The sequence below is a fragment of the Brachyhypopomus gauderio genome, chromosome 12 (genome assembly GCF_052324685.1).
Source record: "Brachyhypopomus gauderio isolate BG-103 chromosome 12, BGAUD_0.2, whole genome shotgun sequence".
NCBI classification, from domain to species: domain Eukaryota; kingdom Metazoa; phylum Chordata; class Actinopteri; order Gymnotiformes; family Hypopomidae; genus Brachyhypopomus; species Brachyhypopomus gauderio.
The window spans coordinates 20,333,075-20,352,678 of NC_135222.1; the positions used below are offsets into that span (position 1 = coordinate 20,333,075).

The 19,604-nt window shown below is 43.1% G+C and overlaps 2 protein-coding genes across 6 annotated transcripts; one reads left to right on the forward strand and one right to left on the reverse strand.

Moving 5' to 3' along the window:
- Nucleotides 1-7,431: 7,431 nt before the first annotated feature.
- dhcr7 (7-dehydrocholesterol reductase) lies at nt 7,432-11,412 on the reverse strand. Of its 2 annotated transcripts, none has more exons than XM_077023695.1 (8): nt 11,336-11,412; nt 10,399-10,511; nt 9,916-10,138; nt 9,728-9,818; nt 9,255-9,468; nt 8,956-9,160; nt 8,642-8,773; nt 7,432-8,542 (listed from the first exon to the last, which is right to left on the reverse strand). In XM_077023695.1, exons 2-8 carry the CDS (start codon nt 10,503-10,505, stop codon nt 8,078-8,080), a joined length of 1,437 nt encoding a protein of 478 aa, XP_076879810.1. In that variant the 5' UTR covers nt 10,506-10,511; nt 11,336-11,412; the 3' UTR covers nt 7,432-8,077. The 2 variants fall into 2 exon arrangements, with proteins under 2 accessions (XP_076879810.1, XP_076879811.1); XM_077023696.1 differs by having other exon boundaries at nt 9,916-10,041; nt 11,336-11,354.
- A 542-nt stretch (nt 11,413-11,954) lies between these two features.
- On the forward strand, nt 11,955-19,383 carry nadsyn1 (NAD synthetase 1). 4 transcript variants are annotated; one of them, XM_077023697.1, is made up of 21 exons: nt 11,955-12,133; nt 12,306-12,366; nt 12,784-12,900; nt 13,017-13,070; nt 13,221-13,310; nt 13,448-13,499; nt 13,780-13,868; nt 14,373-14,490; nt 14,669-14,800; nt 15,109-15,180; nt 15,277-15,401; nt 15,899-15,947; nt 16,034-16,136; nt 16,274-16,442; nt 16,734-16,869; nt 17,736-17,842; nt 17,935-18,066; nt 18,204-18,273; nt 18,478-18,606; nt 18,794-18,970; nt 19,089-19,383. In XM_077023697.1, exons 1-21 carry the CDS (start codon nt 12,049-12,051, stop codon nt 19,125-19,127), a joined length of 2,106 nt encoding a protein of 701 aa, XP_076879812.1. In that variant the 5' UTR covers nt 11,955-12,048; the 3' UTR covers nt 19,128-19,383. The 4 variants fall into 4 exon arrangements, with proteins under 4 accessions (XP_076879812.1, XP_076879813.1, XP_076879814.1 ...); XM_077023698.1 differs by lacking the exons at nt 11,955-12,133; nt 12,306-12,366 and having other exon boundaries at nt 12,815-12,900; nt 13,405-13,499; XM_077023699.1 differs by lacking the exons at nt 11,955-12,133; nt 12,306-12,366 and having other exon boundaries at nt 12,826-12,900; nt 13,017-13,081; nt 13,405-13,499.
- Nucleotides 19,384-19,604: the final 221 nt, after the last annotated feature.

Below are 19,604 nucleotides of genomic sequence, written 5' to 3' on the forward strand. Positions count from 1 at the left end.
CGTCTGTTTGGGTAACTGTCACAGCGTCCCTGCCTCTAACTCAGCGAGGTCATACCGGACCTGGCTCACAACCGGGATCGGCAGTGTGAAATCACCAGTTTCAAAAATAGACATTGCATTCTTCAGCTGAAGTAAATCCAACTTTATAAGAGTACAATTCAGTGAAGGCTAAATGGGATCATTGTGATATACTGTAGAGAGCGCTTCTCAAAATGTTCCCTGCAAAGTACCACTATAACGCCAGTCTGAGTGCCACTACCGGGAGGAAGGTTCCTTACACATTCATTCACTTCATTGCTTTTTGCGACATCATGGTTGCTCCATGTGGCCTTGCTGGGACTGAGGCATCAGGTGCTGGGCACCAGTCCATTCACAGCTGCTGGCACTGGGGCGGGTCAGAACCGGCAGGACAGGCAAGCATGCGAGGCTAAAGCAAGAGAGGATCAGCTTGCAGCTCTCCACTGGGCTTGGTGGGGGCAAGATGCCTCAGCACTGAAGTCACGGCGTCTAACGTTACTGTGGGTACCATGTGCCGTGTTTGTCCACAGCCGCCAGGACAGGTTTCAAGATGGCCCTGACCAGGGCGGCCATCTTACTTTGGTCCCTGCATACTCGTTGGTTCATGCTGTAAACTTCGTTTATTGCGCCAGAAAACGGTTAAACAAATCCCACAGAACTGTTAATACTTCAAGCTGCCTTGCCAACTTTCTAAGACACACTTCATCTTCAATGTGGAATTATGGCAAATGAAAGGAAGCTCATAAAGTTCATCCTTTCAGCCTTTGAGATCTAACCTCAACACACTTTACTTTTGAAGGATTAACAATAAACTCAGAATAATCATGTTCTTGGAACAATCTTAGGGCTGCAGCTGTTGGATGAAATCACAGACACCTACACATCCACACAGTCCACTACTGCACTTACCTCTTCTGTTCCCTTCAGCGGAGAATCCAGCCATAGTCTGTAGGTGGCTGCTACACCTAGATCTTCCCCACTACACCTAGATCTTCTCCACTATCCCTAGATCTTCTCCACTACCCCTAGATCTTCCCCACTACACCTAGATCTTCCCCACTACCCCCATTACTTCCCCACTACACCCATATCTTCTATGCAATGATAACATCCTATGCTGAAATCATCCATTATTTCACAAGTTCCAAAATGTAATGCACATCGGTGGTAATCAAACCATTTTCTCCACTGCTTTTCTCCTGCATATTACTGTAATGCGTATTACTTCATATGTGCTATAATTAATCCCTAGTAAGACATGCTTGTGTGCTTGTGTTAAAACTGAGTGTAACCATTTGTTTGTGTATCTTCATGCATTGTGCTTCTGTGACAAGCAGCACTGGTGACTGAAAGAGACTCCGAGAGAAATGAGAAGTGAACCCAGATCATGAAACACCCCCAGTAAACGAGACTTTCCAACCAAACAGAGAGATGTTATGAAAGACGTCTCCCCTGTGTCCTGCCCCCTCTCCTCTCCACCCATAATGCAGGTGTCCTGTCTACCATTCACATTTTTATTCCAATATGTTTTTCTCCTATTTCTCTTTTGTTTTCTTATGAAACAAAATAGCTGTATGGAGAATTTTTCTGTAGGGCAAATAAATATAGCCCCCACCCCCAAATAACCCCAGGTTTCTCATAAGGTGCTTACAAGACAGAATTCCTCTAGACAGCGCAGATAAAACCAGCAAGGACCTGTAGAGGTACCGCAGGAGAGAGACTAATGGTGGGTGTAGGGTGTAGGGTGCCCATGTAAACCCTCAAAGGCTGAGTCAGGAGAAACACTGCCATTGGAGACCAGGGGGATTGCCAGACCTACTGTTGCTATGGATGTGTAATGGTTTCATAGTGTGATAAAGGGCTAGCAATTTATTTTTTCCCTCTGGTATTTCTTTTTAATTTTTCTTTGCAAACCAAACACCCCCCTAGATGACCTAGTCCAATTTACAAGCACCACGCACACACACACATGCATGCACACATGCACGCACACACACACACACACACACACACACACACACACACACACACACACACACACACACACACACACACACACACACACACAGGACTTGAAGAGGTTCAACAGGAGTGAGGATGATGATGGTGGAGGAGTGAGGAATGCCAATGTAAAGGCTGCATTAGGGAAACACTGCCTTTAGGGCATGATGGGAATTGCCAAGGTTTCTGTTGTTATGGATGTGTAATGGTTTCATAGCATGAAACATGCTTGGCCCACACTGCAGAGGTGTGGCATGTGTGGGAGTACGGCATGGAAAGGTCATTGTTTTAATGAGGATTCTGGGATTTTTAGGGTTATTTCTAATGGTGGAAATGGTTTCTGTATACAAGTTTATTTCTTTACCCATTATGTCTCAGGGATATGTGTTTGTGTGTGTGTGTGTGTGTGTGTGTGTGTGTGTGTGTGTCTATGCGCTTAGAGAAAAAGTTAAATATATAATATATGAAACATCTACTGTTTATGGAAAAGATTACTCAAGACATTTTAAGAACTTTTAAGCACATTTTAAGACAATTTAGGAACACCTCACTAGACCTGCTATGTTAGTTTTGATCTCCCAGATAAATACCTCTCCATTAGCTGTGATCTCCCAGTTAAATACCTCTCCATTAGCTGTGATCTCCCAGTTAAATACCTCTCCATTAGCTGTGATCTCCCAGTTAAATACCTCACCATTAGCTGTGATCTCCCAGTTAAATACCTCTCCATTAGCTGTGATCTCCCAGTTAAATACCTCTCCATTAGCTGTGATCTCCCAGTTAAATACCTCACCATTAGCTGTGATCTCCCAGTTAAATACCTCACCATTAGATGTGATCTCCCAGTTAAATACCTCTCCATTAGATGTGATCTCCCAGTTAAAGACCTCTTCATTTGCTGTGTTCTCCCAGTTAAAGACCTCTCCATTAACAGTGATCTCCCAGTTAAGCACTGCTCCTTTAGCTGTGATCTCCCAGTTAAAGACCTCTACATTAGCTGTGATCTCCCAGTTAAGCACTGCTCCTTTAGCTGTGATCTCCCAGTTAAATACCTCTCCATTAGCTGTGATCTCCCAGTTAAATACCTCTCCATTAGATGTGATCTCCCAGTTAAATACCTCTCCATTAGATGTGATCTCCCAGTTAAAGACCTCTCCATTAGCTGTGTTCTCCCAGTTAAAGACCTCTCCATTAGCAGTGATCTCCCAGTTAAGCACTGCTCCTTTAGCTGTGATCTCCCAGTTAAAGACCTCTCCATTAGCTGTGATCTCCCAGTTAAAGACCTCTCCATTAGCTGTGTTCTCCCAGTTAAAGACCTCTCCTTTAGCTGTGATCTCCCAGTTAAAGACCTCTCCTTTAGCTGTGATCTCCCAGTTAAACACTGCTTCTTTAGCTGTGATCTCCCAGTTAAAGACCTCTCCACATAGCTGTGATCTGCCAGTGAGACGGACTGCGATCCTGCTTGCCCCATTGCTATTCTGGGCTGCGAGTTGTGCTGGCATGGGCCTCACTGACCTTTCTGCCCACTTCCTCTGCCAAGTGTGATGGGCGGCCTGGCTGTGTTTGCACCCGGCTCTCCGTCACCGGTCCCGCTGACAGCTGGCTGAAGCGTTATCACACCCTGCCCCACCCGCCCCCTCCCATTCCAGGACTAATACGTCCATCAGTCGCTACAGCAACTGCCAGACATGTTTGAGTCCTCTGCTTCCCCCAGGGACCCCTCCACCTGTCCCAGAGAGATGGAAAGAGAGGGACAGAGACAAAAAGGGCGAGTGATTAAAAAAAAAAACAGGAGAGATGGAAAAAGACAGAAATAATTGGGCTTTGCATGTGAACACACCCTATGCATGACCCTTTGCAACAACGTGAACAAACTTCCCTGACCTCCAGACATCCCCCACCAACACACACACACCCACACATATATCAAAATGAAATGTGTTGCTTGAGACAGCTTGTGCTTCCTTATGAAGGGTTAAATACAGACGTGTGTATAGGAATGTGTGCTGGTGTGTGTGTGTGTGTGCTGGTGTGTGTGTGTGTGTGTGTGTGTGTGAGTGTGTGTGTGTGTGTGTGTGTGTGTGTGTGTGTGTGTGTGTGTGTGTGTGTCTGTGTGTGAGTGTGTGTGTGTGTGTGTGTGTGTGTGTGTGTGTGTGTGTGTGTGTGTCTGTGTGTGTGTGTGTGTGTGTGTGTGTGTGTGTGTGAATGCTCAGGAGAAAACCAAAATAAAATAAAAATAATTAAATCTATTAAAATGTGCTTTTGAGCATTTGCATATTTGAGAATTACATGTCTATGTGACATGACCCTAACCTTAACCGTAACACCTTTAAATCTCCTAATAAACATATACCTGTTTATGTGATTGTTATCAGTAATCGTCTGAGCTGGGGTGAGATCAGGAAACAAAGACCTCAAGGCCAGTGAGCCAATCAAGGCCCCATTCTTCCCATCACATTCACCAGCCCCCGCCAGGTATTTGTTAATACTCCCCCCCGCCGGCTGACCGATCCACCGGCATTCCACACACTTTGTGTGCTTGACAAGTGGTTTACTCAATCTTTTCCACTCCCTTACAAACTAAGCATTTTTCCACATCAAGTCCAGGAATCTTCTGATGTCAGTGGTGTCAGTCCTCTGAGCGTATGTGTGTAGTATTGTTCTATGGAGGGTGTGGAGAAATAGTCCAGCAGCCTCTGGGGTCACAGTGTCAGGTGTGTTTGGTGTGTTTTGCTCAATTCACCCTTGATATAGAGAAAGAGAGGAAAGCCCCTTCCCCTGAGGCAAGGGAGAGAGAGAGGTATGGAGAGAGAGAGTAAGAGAGGGAGGGGTGCTGAGAGGGAAGGAGAGAAAGAAATAGAGTAACATACAGAGATGATGAAAAGACAGAGTACTGAAAATGTCTCATTTTCAGCTGTTGAGCCAGTGATTGTTCCATCCTCCCACACAGTGTGGGTCTTGGGTTAATGTGGTGGGCAGGGAATTCCAGGGTGTATGCTGACACATCCACACCACCTGAATCCCTGGAGAACACCAGGCCCTCACCTGCCTCTCCCACACCTGGTCCATGCTGCCACATGCAGAATGCCTTCGGATAGAAGATTCCAGTAAAAAGGTGTCGAGTTGCTTGTTTTTTCTCTTGTACTGTCATTTTTTTCTCGCCAAAGAGAATTTGTGCACTTTCACACGCATTAAACAAACTTGTTGATCTCTTTCTCTTGTGCCAGTATCATGTTTACAAAGGCTGGAGAAAAAGAAAAACAACTGACCTCTGTGCTCTTTCTACAGTAGTGTGTTTTAGGATTTCAGTTAATGAGTAACTGGCATTGAAACCTCAAAAACCACAGTTAATGAGTTACTCACACTGGCATCTCAGAGCTACCGCCATGCACAGCAGCCTTCAAATCTAATGGGTATATCATAACAGAGTTGTGACAAACCATGTATATATTCACAGTCTGGAGTTCAGTCTGAAATCTACAAATATTTACATAACAATAATACTATTAGTTTAGAATTCAACAGTGTTGAATTTCTGAATCTGGATTTTAATATTTTAATATTTGGATTTTATAGTTGACCCAGACTTTGAAAGATTGCTGTCTCAAATGAAGATACACATCACCAAAGACTTTTTCTTCGTCCCACTGACAATCATTTAATGTACAGCAATGCAGTGAAATGGATTCACTGCACTTTGCATTAGCTTTGAAAAAAGGGGTTGGGGGTTGGGGATGGTAGTCGATCCATATACCATAACCCACTTATGTCCATTATAGTCACTGGGAAGCATCTTAACAGTGACTGAGTATGGTCAGATGCCCTCACGTGGCCATAATGGGGCATTCAGGCTTGTTTTCTTATTAGTACTTAGTCCTGCTGTCTTCAGAACGTGTGAATTCAGTTGTTTGTGTGCATTTATAGTTAAGAGCCATCCCAACAGTCCCACTGATTTGTCTAGTTAGTGCTGTTCATCTGATAGAACTCCAAAGCACATCCCGGGCCTGCTGTAAGTGCTTTCACATTGGCCCAGACTAAGAGCCACCATGGAATTGCAAGACGTGAATTTATGGGCCAATCGGTCATGCGTTTGTAGTGAGCACCCACATGTTTATTTATGAGATGGAGGAAAGATGTGTGTGAGGGAGGGTGTGTTTATGTGTGATGAGGGAACCATGCATCACGCGTGCAGAGTGAGGACCTGCATGAGCACATGTTAGCATTCACAGGCCCTCAATCACCAACCAAATAAATGAAGAAACTTGTACAATTGTCATGAAGCTTCTGACATTCACTACTGAGATAATGGACTATAGGATTATAATTACAAATAATATTTTTCATTAATAATTTAAATATTTTTTTAAGGATTATTTCCATTATTGTGATAGCATTATGGTATTTTTAAGATCAACACTACACCAACACCTCACATAGTTTGATCGTTGATTGATGAAGTAATGTTTTTCATAACCTAAGAAATGTAAAGGATTTATGTTATAACAGAGCAACAAGCAAAACAGATTTTTTTTTACATCTATGCAAATATATGCATATTTGCAGTTATATATGGAGTTATTTAACATTAAGGAGTAGTTACATTTATAACTGTGGGCAATGATTATGCTGATGTGGCCCGTGGTGAAAATGAGTTTGACACGCGTGCCTTAGACCCCCTTCTGAATATGCATAATGGTATACGAAGGCGTACGAAGAGAGAACCTTCTTCCGAAAGTAAAGAGGAGGTTGTGCTGAAGATTTTACACAGTTCATGTTATTGAATGGCAATCAAAGCTATTGATATATTGTTAGGTAACTTGGTTAAAATGAGAGTTAGTGACCGTGGACACGTGCTATTTTGATGCTGTTCGCTCTCAGCCTTAGCTAAATGTAATCGCTCAATGTTAGCCCTCATATCTTCTCCTCCGCTCCTTTTCGATAACATTACTAAAAAAATGTTTTAAACAAAAAGCAAACGCTTTCTTCTTCTTGTAAAACCAGTCTCTATGCAAACATCTGGCGCTGGAGCCTAGCCACGCCCCTGGTCAATTGTGAGAGTCGAGTTTCCATAGATTGCTGCGTGTGCGCACAGCCCCGCAGTCTCGGAGGATGCAAACAATTCTGATTTAAGAACACATCATGAACAAATTTAAGAAAGCACTTTAGAAGATATTAGTAAATGAGATCCATCCCAGATAGCAAAATTATTATTATAACTTGTGAACGTGTGTGATCTTGTCTCCTCCAGAAAATTCTGAGATCATTTGTAGCAATCATATTTTAAGTTCAGGACTGTTAAGTCATCTGCTGGCAATGTTAATAATGCTCTTACAGCCTACAAACAGGGCTGCCAAACAGAGAAAGGGACTCAAATGGAAAATAAATAGTCATATTTATTTTTAACACCCAGGAATCAGCTTTTGTTTCTTGTGTTTGCATTTTAATCCCTAGAAAGACAAAAAAAGGTGTAGATACTGCACAATTCCAAATGAGCAGTCTTAACATTCCTGGACAGCTGTTTATTCAGGAGTTTAAAATAGCAACTACACAATATATAAAAATATAGTATAGTGTATATAAAGTAAGTCTACCCCGTAGCTCCTCATTCAAACAGAATAATCAAAGATGATCAGATGCACAGTAGAAATTATCTAATAGAAGTCGCAGGGACTCAGAATTGAATTTTTCAAAGCAGTTTCAGGGAAATAAAAAGGTGTTTACATGTGCATTTTACTGTATGTGTGTAAGTCATTTGTATACAATGGTGTTCTGTATTTAGGTGGTTGTTTCTAAAAGTAATAAAACACACGCACACACACTCACACAACAAAATGGCCATAAAACAAAGTCAACCAAACAGTATCCATACACACATCACACTTCTCACATGAGGAGAAGCCAATTAAATGAGGTAGACAGGGTTAAACAAACCTGCGTCAAAACCCAAACGGCTCATTAAAGACGCTGTGATTGCTCGCGAGCGGCACCCGACCGCGAGAGCAAACAAAAGGTCCATGTTCACAGGCCCCTCCCCCTGCCCGCGCCACCCCCCCCCATGCTAGAACACCCCAGGCAGCAGGCGGCGGGGCACCGCGTCCGTGTAGCGGCTCCAGTCCTTGCCGTACTTGTTGCTGCATCGGTGCTCATCTCGAATGCAGCGGTGCACCAGCAGGATGGTCATGTAGACGATGTAGAAATACGGCAGCAGGTGCCCACCCCCGCAGGCCAGACAGTAGGCCAGCGCCCCCATCAGGTCCCCCGTGTAGTTCATGTGGCGAGCCATGCCCCAGAAGCCCGAGGTCATCAGCTTGCTCCGGTGGAGCCCACCGTCCGCCGAGCGATACGAGCACTCGATGTAGGTGGGCGCGCGACCCCAGATGGTGCACTTGCCGTCCGAGCGGCGGAACAGGTCCTTCTGGTGGTTGGCGGAGCGGAAGATGAAGTAGCCCACCAGGCCAAGCGCTAGGACGGCCGCGGCGTGAGGGTTGGAGAGTTGGATCGGGTTGTAGACCAAGTACAGGCCCTGCCACACAAACAACCAATAAGAGAGCGTAAAAACGAACGGGTCGTTTCTTTTATAAGCGAGCGGTTACAATGCAAATGCTGGACAGCACAGGAATACCTGTAGTGTGTAAAGGAAAGGCAGCCAGACACAGTCGCCCCAGCCCAGATACCAGCCAAAGTGGTCGTGGCAGATATCAATAGTCTTCAAGTACCAAGCTTCATTCCAAAAGAAATCCAAAACATAGACTGCCTGAGAGCATAACATCGATTCATTGTGGTAAAGTAAAACCAGTAAGCATTTCGGGATCATCACAGTAACATTAGCATTAATAAATCACTTTTGCACAAAATAATGCTGTTTAATGAAAGCAAAGAATCAACATACACTTTAGGTAAAGCTAGAGAGAGCCATCTAGTGGCAGAAAGACCTACCTGCAGTATATTGACCAGGATCATGGAGTTGGTCACATAGCCATAAAGCTCCTGCTGTTTGGCTGCATAAGACAGATTAATTAGCGTCCAGGCTATAATTCCAGGCCGACCATTGAAGAAGAGCTTGAAGTCAAACCACTTTCCAATGCGGGGATTGAACTCAATGCCCATCATGTAGTTGTAGAAGATGTTTCCTGTGAATTTGCTTTGAAAGGTTCACAGAAAACTAGATTAGTCCGTGCCTAACCGGGTTAAAGGGTGGGGACAAGATACAGCAGCTACAGCTCTTGGACTCTCACCAGTCTTCTGGATTGGTGGGAAACCAGTAGGCCTTGACAAAAGCGAAAGTGGCCACCATGTAGCCGAGGATGTTGGTGCACCACAGCAGAGGGATCCAGTTATCAAAGATGATGGTTGGGGAAAACCAGTGATAATAGTGCGTGCTGGCCACCCACAAGGCATGGGTTATAATCCAGCACTGCAGACCGTTGATCTCATACTTGTTAATCAGGCCTAAAAGAACAGCACAGGTAGTGTCATCTCTACAGGATTTGCAAAAATGTGGACTGATCAGTCTTGAACATGTTGTCTGAATTCCGTCAGGTGCACAGAAGTAACAGTCTCAGTCAAAGAATGTAAACAACAAACCTCAGGACTACCAAGCGAATGACTGTCTGCCATGGAAGAGAGGGGCGGGACTTAAGCGTTCCCTGACAAGCTCGGATGTTACGGCATGGCTGATTGGACCAACAGAGGCGGGTCTGTCCTTTACCTGCTGGTGTGCGTGCTCCCTCCTGGACCCCTCCCACGTAACCTGGCAGGAGTTTGTGGGTAATGTCTGGAACGCACATGTACAGCACCACCTAGTGGAGAGAGGCACCAAAGTTCAAAATCGCAGAACACAAGTGGTATTTTTCATTAGTGCCATCCTGCTGATATGTGCCAGGATTTGACCCGTACCTGGAAGGTCACCCAGAAGGCATAGAGCTTGGCAGCGGTCCATGTGATGGAAGGGGCTTGCTTCCAGATGCTCAGTGGGCTGGCGTCTCCGTTGTACAAGTCAAGCAGGACTAGGCTGACGGAGCACTGGTACCGATCACAGGCCATGACGAAGAAGAAGACGATGAAGGGAGCCAAACACAGAAGCAGAATCACTCCACAGAGTGAAAGCCAGTCCACCTCCCTGGCACATTAGCAGACGGTGAAGGTTGAGAAGCTTAAAATCCAGAACACGGTATGCAACAAAGTAAAACAAAAGACGCGCATCTCATCCAGCTTATCTTTGTGTGTCTATTATGAACTACATGTCCCACAATGCTGCTCCAACACACACAATGAGTGTGTGTGCTCTAAATGAACTCTCTAAGAGAGCAAGCAGGTTAATAATGCTCACTCGTGCCAGCTCCTGGTTTGGTCTGTTGGAGCGCTCGAGCCATCACTCACCATGCTCTTCCCCACTTGCCCAGCTCCTGCCTCTGGTCCTTCTGCCCCGTCTCTGCCCCACTCATCCGGCCTTTATTACGCCTCCTGAGACCCTTTGCTTTATCCATGAGGCTCTGACCAAGAAAGAATGAGAGACTCTCAGAGGGGGTGCAGTGATTTGTGTAGGCTAACCTTTCATAACACACCCAGCTGTATCAGGCACTGGTTCAAAGGGCACTGGTTGGGCACTGGTTCAAAGGGCACTGGTTGGACTTAAGAACCGAAGATAACACGCAGTGGTACGTAAGCTTAAGAGACCAATATATGAAAATGCAATGTATCTAAACATGTATTTTAATTGAGAATGTAATACACAATAAAAATACTTGTGACAGCTAGTGCAAGCAATATGAGCCTCAGACACCAAATAAAATAAAATAAAAATCTTTAGAGACATTTGACACTTTTCATGCGAGTACACAAAGTGACATACCCTTGTACATTGTGCTATGTTTATGACACGTATCCAGAACCATAAAAACACATACGGCGTTCTTCACTATACTTTTGTGCAAGCTTATGACTTATGACTGTCTGCGGTGAATTTACACCTACATCTATTTGTGACGTGCTGTAGCTGTGCAGATCAGAGACATCTGTGCATGCAAGCAAAACGAAAGTCTATAAACTAGCTAGACCAGTGCCCTTCAACCGGTCTACTCATAAGCAGAAGTGCAATTATTTCAACCTGGTTTAGGAAAAGGACTAACTAAGGACTGTCTGCATTTTCTAGCATGCGCGTGACTGTTAAAAAGCATGACATTTACGCAGTTCTGCTGTATGTAATGATCGGAACGTAAACACTCGGAAAAGAGAACTGTCACAACTGTCATCAATGTGAAGGGCAATAACACGATTACATAAATATTATGATAAACATATTAAATTGATAACATACTTAATATGTCGTAAATCCTGTGATGTACGGCTTCCTATGATTGCGCTGCCCAGATGTTGAAGATGCGACGATATTGGATATATATTCCTCCCCATACGTTCTGAAGGGAATTCTGCCCAATCAGGATAAAGTAAAACGGACCTGTACATCTGTGATTGGACAATAAATGCCTGAACCCATAAGCACCTGATCAGGCTGTGAGGCTCCTTTGTCAAGAGCGTCTACCTGCCATAGATTTAAGCAGAACATTAACAATAAATATATAAAGTAATTATTCTGTAGATTGTATTTACTAAATTATTCTATTATTCTTAACAAATGAGTTCATTACTGCTAAATAATTCTATAATAATATAATAAAATCTTTAGCAAAGAATAATTGATGGCTGATCGTTTAATTCTGTATAAATAAAACTTGAAAAAAAGCCAGTCATTGTTTAGTTACCTTGTTTGAGTATTGACACACTATCAAGTTTAAATATTTCTTGACATTACATAAAACATTTTTGTTATGTAATATGTAAGTACACAAAACACATTGCACAAAGTGTAATTGTATTTGAAACAAGCGACTTTTACTTTGACGTGTGCATACCGGAAGTTCAGATATACCCAAGTTGCTGGTAAATGTAAAAAGCTTTTCGCGGTGAACCGAAGATCACCTTCGCCTGCCTCGCGCTCATCGTTCTAAACTCGTTTCTTAGCTTGACGTCATGGGTCGGAAGGTTATCGTAGCGACTTGCTCCCTGAATCAATGGGCTTTAGATTTTGACGGAAATTTACTAAGAATACTGAAAAGTAAGTTTTGCGTAAAAACCTGCAACTGCGTTGCAAAAAAGTTAATAATTGTGCATAATGCACTACTACACTTGTCCTGTTATGCATGTTGTTACAGTATGCACGAGAAACATTTCCCAGTTTTGGTTTGTAATTCTTACCACTGTAAATGTCACCTTACTCTCCGAAACAGGTGTTGAGATAGCCAAGTCGAAAGGGGCCAAGTACAGACTGGGACCAGAGCTGGAAATCTGGTAATTGCCTTTTTGTGTACATCACTCTATGTTGTTTAGGGGATTTGTGGGTACACCATTAATGACTCCATAACGGACATGATTAAGTATGGATTAGGACCAAATTGCAGTGCCAATGGTGAATCACCATTGCAAATTATTTTAGTCTAGTTTTAGACATTAACTAAGGATAGACTAAAATGACCAATCTGGGTCTTTGTAACTGCCCCAACAAGTACACATGTGAACATGCAGATTGTCCATAAACCTGATTTTCTGGTCACATTCTAAGCAGTTTATGTTGATTACAGAGTCTCATTTATAAATAGTCTGAATGTACATGCACAAGACACCAGTCAGATCCAGTTGATCTGATGAGGATAAATAACACGTTGTGTTCTCTCGTTTTCTTGGCTCTGATCCTTTTTTGGCCAACAGTGGATATGGATGTGCTGATCACTTCTACGAATCAGATACACTGCTCCACTGTTTTCAAGTCCTGAAGGACCTGCTGGAGTCTCCTGTGACCCAGGACATTATCTGTGATGTTGGCATGTGAGTGTCAGCAGGGTTTCATACTGCTCCCAGCACTCAAATATACCACAAATTAATGCAGCAATGCAGTGGTTTTAAAGTCATGCAAAGTCATCTCTTGTGTCTTCTCTTCACAGGCCTGTGATGCACCACAATGTTCGCTACAACTGTAGAGTCCTTTTCCTGAACAAGTTAGTCTTTGGTATTGAAAATCTAATGAGAAAAACCTTCCTGTATTTGTTCAGCATCAGACACTTTCTGGTTTCGCGTGTTTCTTAGATAACATTACTTTTGTCTACAGGTAAGATTTAGCACAATTGATTTTTTTTCTTTTGTCATAGGAAGATATTACTGATCCGGCCTAAAATGCTTTTGGCAAATCATGGCAATAACAGGGAATTTCGTTGGTATTCACCTTGGAGTCAGCCCAGGTATCTTGCGTTATGCTCAAATTTCATTTCTGCAATGATACTTCAGGGCAACTTTTCATTACATTTCTTAAACCAAAATACATGTGACTCTTAGATAATTATGCAGCCTCAGCCGTCTGCCTCTGCTTCTCTTTAAGACATGTAGAGGAGTACTTTTTACCCAGAATGATCCAGGATGTGACAGGACAGGTAAAGAATGCTGCTCCTCCCTAAGATAAACAATTAGCATGTGGTACATTATCTGGCAAAAGTTACTCTTTCAAACTTTCAAAGTAAAAGTGCATGTGGGAATAGTCTGCATCTTGGTGTCAAATATACAGCTAATGACTTGAAGTATACTGACTTTCAGTTAATGGCCTCTACTTAAACATCAGAGAAAAGATGAGGGATTAATTTCATGGTCCTATGAAATAATGTTATCGCCTTTACTGATGCATGTGGTGTTATGTCCACTAATACTCCTCCATAGGCGACTGTGCCTTTTGGAGACGCAGTCCTCTCCACAAAGGACACCTGTATAGGGAGTGAGATCTGTGCTGAGCTGTGGAACCCCAGGAGGTATTGCACTGAACACCCACTCAGTTACTATCTCACCATACCCTCTGATGACCTCCCATAACAAATCTTGGTTTTCTTTTTTGTTTTTTTGTTTATTAGTGGTGTCATACAGTTCATTGTTTGTATTTAGCCATACAAATATAACAGACGATGGACAAATTGTATAAGACAGTCAGATACACTAGTAACAACTTTCCCATATCTCCCACCAATTCTTTTGAACTCTAAAATTATGATGTGAGTGGTTGTCAATTTTTAAAAATATGTTTTAACCTTAAAAACTATGAAAACAAGATTCAATAAACATTTGCAGAAGCTATTCTGAGTTCTTACAGTACATTGAGAACTGACTCCTCCTTCCACAGTTTTTATAAATAGGGGGATCATTTTTAAACTACAGGCTTGCACATTACAAGTGAGAGCCTATTTAAGTTGTAGGGACAGTAGATGTCATAACACATTAGTATTAGTTTATACAGCTGTTTTTCATTCTTGGTTTTTCAGTCCACATGTTGACATGGGTTTGGATGGCGTTGAGATCTTTACAAACTCTTCTGCAAGCTATCATGAGCTACGCAAGGCTGACCAGAGGGTCAACCTAGTCAAATCAGCCACCACTAAGGTCAGTCACACATGGTTTATTCTGTTCCAAGCCAAGACAATGGAAGCTTTCTTTCACTTACCACTAGCCGGCACTATCAGAACACACAAAGCATTCTTCATGGAATAAGCTTTCATTAGATTTCGAAATCGACTCAAGTTTCCTACCTTTTTGGGATGGCTTATATTGTGTGTTACAGAGTGGAGGGATATATCTCTTTGCAAATCAGAAAGGGTGTGATGGAGACCGTTTGTACTATGATGGATGCTCTATGATTGCCATTAATGGAGACATTGTGGCCCAGGGAGCACAGTTCTCTCTTGAAGATGTGGTAAGAACCTTTCTGTTTTCATCAAAGTTGATAGGTGTAGTAAATGCGTGGTAGAGACCACAAACAAGAACGCCGTTGTTTGTCATGGAACACCTTGTTTGCAAATACTCATATGTAGAAATTTAACATTAATGTTGGCTAGCATTTAAGTATTTTAGCATTTGTATAGTAATTAGTATTTAATGTAACATTTTAACAAATTATTACTAAGATGTTATTATGGGAGAGTAATAATGTAATAAAGTAATAATTTTGGCATAAAACGTTGTTAATGACTGGTTTTTGTTTTTTTATTATTCATTTTTAAGGAGGTTGTCACGGCTACTCTTGACCTCGAGGATGTGCGCAGCTATCGAGGAGAGAGATGTCACCCCCACATGGTGAGATGCTGTGAGAAACGTTATGTAAAAGTTCAAACATGGCCACCAGGTCTTGATGTTAAAGTGTTTACCTGTTTCCTCTTTCTCTCTCTGCAGGAGTATGAACACAAACCATATCAAAGGATAAAAGTTGATTTCTCCCTTTCCGCCTGCAAAGATATATACTTGCCCACACACCAGCCCATGGACTGGGTTTTTCACTCTCCTGAAGAGGAAATCAGGTAAGCATTAAGGGTGTTTGGGGTGTTCAGAAATGTCCTCTACTGCTATAAATGACCAATACACTCAGACACCTTCTGGTAATACAGAGCTTCTTAATGGGCACAGCTGGTTATTTCTTAAACAAATTACGGTTTGCTGAAATGTATTTATTTATTGAGTCATATGTGGATATGTGTTTGTGGTTGCATCTTTGGTGTGGGTTAAGTGTATAATATACTTTTCCCTGATTGGATCAATGGGTGCACTTGGTTATTATTGTTGCCCCTGGAGGGTGTGTCTGCCGCTAGAATTTCTCACTGTTCAGATGAGCAACTCCCACTGATGGTTTTCCACCCATCTGAGCTAACTGACTACATTTCACTCTTATTTAGTGAATCACGAGACAGAAGTGGAGTGTATATATTTGTCTGATAACACAAATGCAGTCTTGTACAAGCATCATTGTCTGTATTGCTTTCATGTTTACATTCAGTTTTATGTGCATTTCCCCCCACAGTCTTGGTCCTGCATGCTGGTTATGGGACTATTTAAGGAGGAGTGGTCAGGTGAGGATCTTTATGTGTAGATGTGTGGGGGGACGCAGGGCCTCAGCAGTGACTTTTACTAAGCCTGTATCTGTCTGTGGTGTTAGGCTGGTTTCCTCCTGCCTCTCAGTGGTGGAGTAGACAGCGCCTCGTCTGCCTGTATCGTCTACTCAATGTGTGAACTGCTGTGCAAGGCTGTCCAAGACGGCAGTAAGTCTTACTCAGACAGTTTGCATACGCACCCACAGACGGTCTCTCCCGCCAAGAGAATGTGTCATTGGGAAAGCATGGGCTACTAAGACTTTTATTTTGGCAGCATTAGCCCTAATTGCACCGCTTCACCACAGACGGCCAGGTGTTGGAGGATGTTCAGCGGGTGTTGAGCGATAGCTTCTACAGGCCGGAGGACCCACGGGAGTTGTGTGGGCGGCTCTTCACCACCTGCTACATGGCTAGTGAGAACTCTTCTGAGGGCACCCGGGACCGAGCCCGGGATCTGGCAACCCAGATTGGCAGGTCTGGCAGGGTGACACGCTCCTTCGCCGAGTCCCTACATTACGAGATCGTGTTGATGCCTGTAAATATGAGACATCACCTAATTGTGGATGTCGGTTTAACCCAGATGTTCACTTCACATGGCGTATTCCCTTCAGTGTACCAAATTCAAATTGTATGGTATTTCTCAGGGCCTTCATGAGGCCATCAGCTCATCAGTTGGTGAACATAGACAAACTGTGGTTGAGGAACAGCTTGTTTTTAAAACGCACTCTATATGCTAAATATGTACACTTTTCTTTTTTCTGATAGCAATCATCTGAACATAAACATTGATATGGCAGTAAAAGGCGTGCTGGGAATCTTCTCCATAGTGACGGGGAAGTGGCCAAAGTTCAGAGCGAGTGGCGGGAGCAACAGGGAGAACCTCGCCCTGCAGAACGTGCAGGTGGGTCTCGTCTTTCCTCCCAAAACTCAGATAGCACTTTATTAAAACCATATCTCTTTACTAGTGACTCATTTCAAGCACTTACATTTCGTACTATAGGACTTGGATGTCAGAAGATGGATGTCTGACTTTACAAAGATGTATTGTTCCTACCATTAAACAGTTAGAATATGTAATACTCATATAATACTTGCTTCATTAAACATTGCTTGGGTTTTTGCTATACAGGGATTAATCATTACACTGTCACTGTCTAGGATTGGGCTTAATCTGTGTTTGATAAACTATCTTGAATAGGTGACGTATTTAAATTACTGTTATTGTAGACCACCGAGTCTCCTTGAGCCCCCCACCCTCAACTAATCACCTGTATAACATCGTAATGAAAAAATCCATTAGACCAATATTAAAGTTCACTTTGTTTAATAAGTGGTACTTAGTGCTTCTGAGCTGTTTGCTGTGGGAAAAGCTTATCTCTTTTGCAACACAATCCATCTGAAAAGCCCGGGCAAATGGTGCTGACTTGGTGTTGCAGCTCAGAACATTTGCTTGCAGTGCAACACAGCTTGACCACATTGTTCACGGAATAATGTACTGTTTGACACCCACGATGTTCTTCTGAGTAGAGGAACCAGCACAGCACATAGCCTAACTGTTCAGAACAATGTTTGGCCGTATCATAACGTAACCTGTTTGTCCCACCTGGCTAATTCATTACTTAAATGTACTCCACTATGGATTGTGAATAGCTTTTAATGGAGACCTTATGAGTACTTATGGATATATTGAGTACATGCATATTGAGCCCACAGGTTGCATGTCCAAATCTGCCACACTCAGCATATGTGCTGGTTTTATCCTCACAGGCTCGTGTCCGGATGGTTCTGGCATATCTGTTTGCCCAGCTCTCTCTGTGGGCTCAGGGGAGGCCCGGTGGTCTGTTGGTGCTTGGCTCGGCCAATGTGGACGAGAGGTTTGTGTTAGAGGGGCCAACTATCTCATTTAAGATGCCAGTTTAGCCACGGTGATGAGGAAGTGGATTCATGAAACGATCTGCTTCCCCAGTTTGACTGGATACTTCACAAAATACGACTGCTCCAGTGCTGACATCAATCCCATTGGAGGGATTAGTAAGATTGACCTGAAGCGCTTCCTTCAGTACTGCACAGAACACTTTCAGCTCCCTGCTCTCACGAGGTGCGTGAACGTCCACCATACGGGGGTCCGGAGGTACAGCAGTGTTTCCTTTTGGCCACCAGTGTTTCAGCAGCGGGATCACACACTCACTAGTCACTTCCATCAGAGATGCCAAACTCTGTCTCCGTGTTCCACAGCATCATCACTGCGCCGCCCACCGCCGAGCTTGAGCCTCTCACTGATGGTCAGGTGTCTCAGACCGACGAGGTAACGATGAGTCACTGTTTATTTACTTGGGTCTTTTGATTTTCCTACACCTTCTCCCACTTCCTCGTTCTTTTTCATGTGTGCAAAAAGAGGTTACATGTGTGGTGGTGTATTAAACGTAATGATGTAACATGCAACCTCTTCCTAATTTACCTTCCCCACAGTCTCTGGTTTTCTCTTCCTCTCCGTCCCTCTCTCTCGCAGGCTGACATGGGGATGACCTATTCAGAGCTCTCCATGATCGGCAAGCTCAGGAAGATCGCCAAATGTGGTCCCTACAGCCTTTTCTGCAAGCTCCTTCACTCCTGGAGAGAGACCTACTCCCCCTCACAGGTCAGGTCTGCAGTGTGCTTCTGGATGGTCCTGTCAAGCAGCTGACCTTCTTCACACTGCTTTGGCTTTTCCATATATAATAAATGCAACCCAATCCTTGTTCTCACAATGCCATTTAGAGGTAACTGTAACTTATTTTATTCTGAATTTTGATTGACATTGTGATTTTCATTCCTGGGTTGATTAGGTGGCTACGAAAGTGAAACGCTTCTTCAGGATGTACTCAGTCAACAGGCACAAGATGACCACAGTGACGCCGTCTTACCACGCTGAGAGCTACGGGCCGGATGACAACCGCTTTGACCTTCGCCCCTTTCTCTACAACACACGCTGGTCTTGGCAGTTCCGCTGCATAGACCATGAGGTGAGTCTACTTCTGCAGCTCGGCCCAAGCATAAGATGATTCTACAATCTTATGTAAACCTGACGATGACGATGATTTGCATGTATTGGAAATAACCCTAATTATTCTCATTTTGCAGATTTCCATGATGGAAGGTGGATATGCAGAATACATTTAATGCCCTTCTCTGGGGTACTAGGGGAATCTAAGAGATCTATTTTGTCTATTTTCCCTGTTGACTCATTCACCCTGTGGCAAATCAGCAGTAACTCTACTCAGTCATGTAGTGGCTCTTAGACTATTTTCATTTCTGTATCTTTACACTACATTTTTATTAATATTTTGTACATTGTGGACAGTGGATATTAGAAAAAAACGAAAAATGACCATGATGTTTCTTTGAAGATTTGGTAAAATAAACACCAAACATTTCAGTTTGATTTATATGTGGTTTAGTGTGCAAACTGTTAAATATGTTATTCAAAATGTTACACCATCTGTGAATATTTTGATTTCACCGTCTCCAAACAACAGCACTTGAATATAGTTGTACTGGGTCTAGCAGTGTATCCCTCCTTACGTCTGCATTACCGTCAGTAGAAGAAAGTGTAGGTAAAGATTTTACAAAGTTCTCTGATGAATGGTTTGTGTTTAA